Source organism: Phaethon lepturus, unplaced genomic scaffold (genome assembly GCF_000687285.1).
Source record: "Phaethon lepturus isolate BGI_N335 unplaced genomic scaffold, ASM68728v1 scaffold36389, whole genome shotgun sequence".
In the NCBI taxonomy this organism is placed as follows: Eukaryota; Metazoa; Chordata; class Aves; order Phaethontiformes; family Phaethontidae; genus Phaethon; species Phaethon lepturus.
In genome coordinates, this window is record NW_010563423.1 from 36,176 (window position 1) to 44,170 (window position 7,995).

Here is a 7,995-nt window from a genome sequence, read left to right on the forward strand (position 1 = left end):
TGTAATGATGAGACACAGGCAGGTTTATTCAGTCTTAACCAGTTTTTATGAATTTCTAGCAAAAAGAGGATGCGATTGCAAAGCTCTTTACTGAAAAATGTTACGAGTCTATATAATTCATCGGCGAAACGTGTTCCTGCTAATAATACATTGCATGAGACCGTAGGCTCCTCTCCCAGCATAACACGGGGCTCTCCCGGGAAGGGAGATGAGCCCTGGGAGGCACCGGCCAGCCGTGCCCTGGTAGCTCAGGTCTGCGTGACTCCCTGCCCGGTGAGACCCCGCTGTGCCGGGGGGGCCGACCGACCCCCCCGTGCCTCCCGCCGCTGTGCCGCAGCTTCGATCCGCTCCCGGAGTGCCTGTGCCCAATCCCGGCCCCTCTCCAGGGGAGTCGACCTGGTCTCCATCGCCGTTAAGGCGGTGATTTCAGGGGGGAGCTGGGGAACCAGGCCAGCTCGGAGCAGGGCATCCTGAAATTTGGCCGCGGAGGCTGGAGCTAAGCAACATCGGGGCGTGCTGAAAAGGAAAGAAAAGCAAGAAAACTTTTGATGTAAGCGAGCCCTGAGCTGGAGGTGCTGCAGGAGCACGGGGGAGGTGATGCTCTGCTCCCCGATGACCCCGACCGCGGCCGTCCTCACCCGTCCGTCTGTGAGGAGTGGTAGTGAGCAGCCACGGCAGAGTGTGGGCACAGCAGGTAGCGGTTTTCCTCCCAGCAGTGCTGCGTGGCGCGCACGATGTCCTCGTCGGAGGCCGAGCACGAGCGCAGGGTCTCGGAGAGCTGTGGCCCGGGGGAAACGGGGAGGTTTGCACAGGGCATCGCCGCCCCACGCGCTCCCAGCCGGGCTTGTGCCACGGGCATTCGGCAAAGCAGTTCAAAAGAGGGAGGCTGGAGGCTGGAGTTCCCCAGGGACGGAAGGAAAAAGGGTTGTTGCTGCAGCTGGGGGATTAGGCACTGCTGGAAATAGCCGCGGGGCCGGGGTGGGAGTGAGGGGTTTCCAACCCTGGGTGCTGGGACCGTGGGTGGAGAGGAGCCAAGACTCAGCTCCTCAGCTCTGCGCTGCTATTTGCATGCTCTGAGGGAGTTTCTGAGGGCTTGTAAAACCCACCCCAGTGTTATAGCTCTTCTTTCTTTTAACAATGCAATTTTTTAGTATTTCTTCTGCTGCTGCACAAGCAGGAGCGGGTGCCAGGCAAAGGATGCTCAGTGGGGACAACATGCGTTGGGTGGGAAGAGGCAGGACTTTGCATCTGGCCCAGAGAGCTTTGCAACACAAACATTTGTTTTTCTCTCTGCTTTGTATTCATTCTCCCATTTGCCACAGCACCGAGGCTGAACTGCAGCCCCGAAGCCAGCAGATGCGCTCCCAAAAGCCACGCTCCGGTTGTGCCGGCACGCGCTGCCCGGTGCCTCGGTGCATGGCCAATGCCGGCACTGGAGTGGCCAAGGAGGGGGTGGTTGCATATTCTAGTTACATAATTGTAGGCAGTTTTTAATCAGTTTTGCAAAGAAGAAAGAAGATTCTTCTAACATAAGTAATTAAAAAGGGATTTTAACACCTCTATGCACACACACTGATATAAAACTCCTCTGGCCTCACGCTTAAATCTTTGGTTGGAAACACTCCACCATGATTTTTTTTTCTTCTGAAAATGAGTTGAAAACAACTGGCAGTGGTAAATCCCCTTACACACGCACACGGTGCCGCACGCGTGAGGAGCTGACCTTTCTGTGCAAATCCTCTGGCAGCTTAAGGCTTTTCGACATGTTGAATTGCTCCATCAGCGTCTTCGTCAGGTGGCTGTCGGAGCCCGAAAGCAGCCAGAGAATCCTCTCCATGTTGTAAGGCTCCTGGGATAACAAGGCAACAAGTGAGCAGCGGAAACTCAAGTGTCTGTCTTGAGGGGAGAGCACCTGTGTGGATTCTCTGATGTCTAATTAGGGTTGAGGTCCTACTGCTGCGTTTTTCTTGGTGGAAGCTGGGGTGGGCTTTGTGTCTTCCCTCTGCATACCTACATCCCAAGACAGAACTTTGGGAACACGATGTCTTTCAGACCTCTGACCTGTCAGAGCAGTCTGGCAGTGACCATCATTAAAAAAAAACACTAATGAAGAGATAACTGATAAATCAATGGTGTGACCACATCTGTGCAATCACCTTGAGGAACCCGGGTTAATAACACACTATGTATTTGAGAACCAGAAATATCCAGCTGTTTACACCGCGTTGCAGATGCTGCTATGAGTCCCCCCGCTCCCGCGTGACTTAATGAGACACCCAGCTCCCTGCAGGGCTGACCGACAATTTTTATGAACGTCTAAGGCACATATAGGGCCTGACTGGCCTCTATGGCTATGTAGTAATCAATGTTGCAACACTGCAGCAAAACTCGGTGCAAGACTGTACAGGAGGGTCCCAAACCAATTTCACTGCTCACTGCCTCACCCCCGCACGCTCACGAGCACCAAGAAATATTTATCCAGGGGGTTTGGCCAAGATACCTGGTAAGGACAGACAGGACAAGGGGCACCGTTTGCCAAGTCCTCATCGCACCTCCTGGGTTCAAGTGCTGGTTTTAGATGGGCTCTTTATACCTTTTAGCAGCTGGCAGCGCCTGTGACCTTTTGTCTCTCCATCCTGTCCTACCTTGGTGAGTCATCAAGACTTACTCAGCCTTTCGTGACCTTATCTGGGTACCTTATGGCCCCAGTCCTGTTCTTCATCTTCCCACCATCATCTCCCAGAGTCTCCAGCCTGTAATCTTCAGTATAGTCTGGGCGCAGCCTGCCCTTTGCTTTAGGCTGTCCCTTGTTTTAGGCTGTCCTCTGCTTCCCAACCTGGCTGTCCTGAGAAGCTACGTGTCAGCATGCCTGGACTTCAATGACCTGCTACTGCAGCTGCCTGCAGCACCATCCTCCTGACACGCCGTCTCCTGTCCTTCCTTCTGCTGCTCCCATACCCCGACCTTCCCCTTCACCTCCATTCGTACCAGCCTTATGGTTTCCACTACAGATCACTACATTGACACCAGCAAGTCGAACTGGGCCAGGACACCGGTGAAAGCACTGGTCTTGCCATTTAAGTTATGAGCCAGTTCTCTGGTCTGGTCTTGTCCCATGTCACTAGAGTTGTCCCGGAGAACACTGGGTCACAGTTTGGAGTTTCTACAGGCCATGTTGGGGACTGTTCCCAAGGAAAGTTTCAGCATGTGGACATGAGCTGTGTGGTGCTTCCTGACCCCAGGGCCAGAGAACAGCCCCTGGTTGGCTTTAGGTACTGCAAAGACACAGTGTCTGCTGTGATTCGTCTGGAATTGCTCCTGAGGCTCATCAACACTAGACTTTCTGTCTCACTTTCACCTCTTCAGCTGGTGTCTAAATAAAAAGTTTTCTGTGCTTTAGCTTAGTCTGAGGAAGAGGCAAGCTAAAGAGGTTGTGCACTCTCCAACCTTGAAGGTTTCTAACACCCTAGTGGACAAAGCCCTGAGCTGACCCTGCTTTGAGCAGGTCCCAACTAGAGACCTCCTGAATTCCCCTCCAGCATGAATGATCTGTTGAGCTATGGAAATATTTGCACGGATGCTTCAGATGTGAGCTGAACAGTGATGTCCCATGCAGCTGTGGAGAGGGATGTGCAGATGGATACAGCCATCCAGCTCCTCAGGAATCTCTGGACATCACCTCAGCTGGCTGCCTTCCCTCATGATCCCAAAGTCTGGCACATATTTAGGTGCCTCAGCAGACTGGTGCTACTGAAGGGACATAGGCCAAAAGAGGAGCCCAGATGCCCTTTGAGCTCTGAGGAGCCCCACAAATTTATGCCTCGGGAGGAAAGTCAAGCTGCCAACCACAGCAGCCTGGTGATAGGGGCGTAATGACTTACTGACCGCAAAGCATGGCAGTTCTTCCAGGCTTCCAGGTCCTCCCAATGTGTTTGAACAGCTTTTGGAAAATCCAGGTAGCTTAAGGCCACAGTGATACACCAAGTGTTTCACACTTTGGTCACTTGTTTGGAAGCAGACCCAGTCCCTGTGGATCACAGGGTAGGTATGGAAGGGGAGGTATTTGCTTCCAGGTGTTTGGTTTCTCTACCTCCATGACTTTTAATTTCTGAGGCCCTTGCCTGCCTGCTGAAACTTGTTTTGCTCTGAGCAAGTTGCAGATGGCCATAGATGAGGCATTTCTTCTGGGCTTCCCTACCTTCTTCCTGGTCTCTTTTCTTGCTCTTGATGTAGCCTTTCAGAAGCATCAACAAAGCCCTTGAGACGTGATGGGTTTTATAATTTTCTAAGTGTCGCATTTCTAGAAAACGTCCCTCTCTTGCTAACCTTGCACATAAATGAAACCCCCAAAAAGCCAGCATTTGACACTGAAGATTACAAAGTCAAGCCCTGAAAAGTGAGGGGGAAGGTGTTTGATCTATCTCGGCTCAGCAGCATGAATGCTCAATATGAGTCACACCTCTTAATGCATCGCTGAGAGGCATTGCCAGTGGCAGAATTATGCTCTCATAAACTGGCTAGAACAGAGTACGAGGAAAAAAAAATTATAAAACTGTATAGTATTTGGTGTTTTCCCATTTTGGCCAATTCATTACATACCTGTATATCCATGGCTGATGCTAACGTAGCCTTCACACTCTCTGACAGTGAGAAATCTCCATGTTGAATAGTCCTGTGAATGATGTCATTGCTGTTAACCACGGCAACAAGTTGAATCGGGAGACCCATTTTCTGGGCAATACAGCCAGCTAGGAAAAAAGTGGAAGAATACATGCATGCTTGATAAAGAAATATCCAAAGGAGATTTAGCAAAGAAATTGTACAGATTGATTGAGCATATAGTCCAGAACCAGGCATAAATGACATGCCCTAATGGACTTTGAGATATCTGTCTTTAATGTTTTGGTAGAGCACCAGATTATAAAATCCAGGGATGCAGTGCTCCACTTGACATCGAACACTGATCCTTGGGCATCTCCACGTTTGAAGATGGATGGGCAGGGGACCAAGAGGTCAGGCAGCTGCTGCTCAAGCAAGAGAGATGAAGCTTTTGGGCTCTTGCAGCTTATTAATGCTGCCTCGGATGGGCAGCCTGGAAATACAGTGAATGCAGTTTAGTGCATAGAGTCTTTTATTGCTTTCATAAGACAGTTGTACGCCTATTTTGGGATAGAGGCAATCAAGGAGTGATTAAGAGTGGTTCTCTTGACTGCGCACTATCATGCAAAGCAGAGTAGGACCAGGCAGGACTCCACACCTCTGCTAATGTCTCACTTAGGAAATCAGAGCCACAGTATTTTCCCTCTTTTCTGGATCAAACACATTCTGTCCTCTTCTAATGTGCCCATCCTCAAGATAGCTACAGACATCATCAAAGGGTGGTTTGGGATTTTCTGCATCTTGCATCAGTGACACCTAAATGAGTAATAACCATATATGAGTAATAAAATATAAGTGGTTCTGAAGAAATCCTACCAGAGAGTGGGTGTTTTAATAAATAGCAATACCCAGCACCTGCAAAGTGCTTTTAGTCCATAGGTCACAGCACTCTCTCTTCCCTATCTAATCTATCTTTTTTTCCTTCACCTGTGATATTTCCTCCTCCTCCTGTTGGCACAACAATTTCCACCACTGGCAGCGGGGTGGTATCCAGGGTCGGGGCACACTGAAAGTAAGCGTAGAAGTGGTGAGCAATCTGTACCATAATCCTAGACCAATTGACCGAATTCAAGCTCATCAGATTGTATTTTCTGGCAAAATTGACATCAGCGAACAGTTCCTTGATCGGCTCATCGATCTCATCGCTGTTCCCATGAGCTGTCAAAAGGAGAAAGGAAAGATTAGATCTGCCAACATCAGCGCATCAGCCGCAAAGCCTTTCTGCTCAGAAATAGGGCCAGTCTCAATCCCTGGGGTTTGCTGCAGCCAGGGGGGTCCTGAGCTGCCCGTCTGCCTCGGGGGCTGTACGAGCCAGGGGTAGCGCAGCACCGCGTGGGTGCTGGCTGGGTTCTGCAGAGGTTGCGCTCTGGGCTCTTGCTTACGCCAAGTGTGTATTTGCCAGGAAGGCAAATGCCTGTATCCCCCGTGAGATGCCAAGGTGAGACCCGGCTGAGCAGAGGAGTCCATGCTCAAGCACCCAGTGGTGATTCCTAACCACGGGGATGGCACAGAGGTAGGGGATGGACCACCCATGAAAGCGAGGGGACAGAGCGAAGGGGTGACTCTTGATCCTTTTAGAACCGAGAAACGGTGCTGAGTTCAGTGCTGCTAAACACCAACCACCTGCATGGAGGCGGCTCTGTTCTGTGGCCAGGAGAAAAGGAAGCCTTGAACCACTTTTCATCAAAGTGGAGATGTCTGCTACAGGCTCCTGTTAGTCAGACATGTGGGCACGGTGGCCATGATGGCAATGACCTGGCTGGCTGCAGCTGCTAAAGCAGCAGCCCCCTAAATCTTTTAAGGTCATGGTTATAAGACAGCAGGGACATAAAGTGGACAGTCCAACAGTAATGCCAACCAGCAAAGACGTGGACATTATCTTCAATGACAGTGGTCATCTGAAGTTCCTGTATCTGGGTGCAGAACCCCTTGGGCAGCAGAACAAAGATGTCCATGTTCTTCTGCCCTCTCACGCTCTCAATGGCTGAGCTGCCCGTGTCCCCTGAAGTCCCTGTTTCAAAGTGAGGGAGAACCAAGAAAAGCAAAAAATTGATGCATCGGTCAAACCTGCATCACCACACTTTAAGAAGATGCAGAGATGCTCCATGGGATGTTTCTGGCTAGAGCAGCCACCCTGGCCTTGCCTGGAGATCACTCACCAGCCACTCACAAGGCAATACCACCCCAGGGCATCTATGGGGAGGGCCGTGGGGTGATGGATCTCAAGCTAAAGACCTGCACAGAAGTTTTACCCCCCACAAAGAGGCATACTCACCCACCAGAATAGTGACGTGCTTCTGCTTTTTCTCCAAGAAGTATTGTAAAAACTGCCCCGTGCAGGACAAGGACAGATCCTTAAAAGCATGAGTAACCCCATGCCACAGCTCCAAAACATTCAGCCCATTCTTCAGCCTGGACAGATGGACAATGTCCTTGTGTCTGAACCTGCTGAAGGCCTTGTCAATCAGGTCTAGAGGGAAAATGGTTAAAGGGGTTGTTAGATTGGGTAGAGAAGTATTTTTCTGACCCACAGCTTCGTGCATCTGTGCTCTTCATGCTCCTGGGAAGCTTTCTGCACAACCAAAGACTCTCCATTGATGGAGAGGTGACAGAGATCCAACAAGTTATTCTCAGTTATTAGGAGTAAAGCAGCCCACTTTATTGTCTTCTCTACTAACTCTACGGTGAGAGACCCCAGGGGACACCTGACACAATCAGAGCAAACTGTGTTAAAATATAAGGAAACCCGAATTTTCTCATAACGCGCCGCTGAGACAGAGGTGGTAGCTGCCCTCTGGTGGGCAGTTAAACAGCTGTTAAATGTTAAAACCATTAAAAATCGGATCTCGGCAAGAGTGTGGAGCAGCAGAAGGCCCTGGTGGGAGGGCAGGTCTGGAGCAGCGAGCAGGACCACGGCATCAGCCACCGCTATTGCAGTCACCACAATGCCTATTGGCACACAGGGGACACCTTTTCCAGAAGGTGACAAACCCCAGCCAGGTGACAGAGAAGAGGGTGCAGAAAGGAGCAGGGAAAGGTGCAACCGGCTCCATCCTCTGGAGGCTGCAAAGATGCTGCAGATGCACCTGAACACCCCAAATTCCTGGTGCACGCCGCTGTGAGCAGCTCCCTGCACAGTCGGGGCTCACCGTTGAGCGTGCTCCGTGGGACCAGCTTGACGGCAATGAAGAGGGAGCACAGCTCCTTCACCAGCTCCGGGTAGGAGAGGCCGCTCCACCTCCGCAGGGTGTCCCCGTCCAGCGAGGGGATGCGCTGGGGCATGAAGAGGCCACCGTCAGGCGCGTAGCCAGAGAAGAGGGCTCCCTCGAAGTCGAC

At 51.1% G+C, this 7,995-nt stretch overlaps 1 protein-coding gene across 1 annotated transcript; it reads right to left on the reverse strand.

Moving 5' to 3' along the window:
* Positions 1-307: 307 nt before the first annotated feature.
* On the reverse strand, positions 308-7,992 carry THNSL2 (threonine synthase-like 2 (S. cerevisiae); the record flags this gene model as incomplete). Its single annotated transcript, XM_010294572.1, has 8 exons — positions 308-516; positions 639-778; positions 1,724-1,849; positions 4,600-4,748; positions 5,587-5,817; positions 6,518-6,670; positions 6,935-7,129; positions 7,809-7,992. Coding segments are annotated over 8 exons (1,387 nt in total), but the record flags the coding sequence as incomplete, so codon positions are not given.
* Between the last annotated feature and the right edge of the window lie 3 nt (positions 7,993-7,995).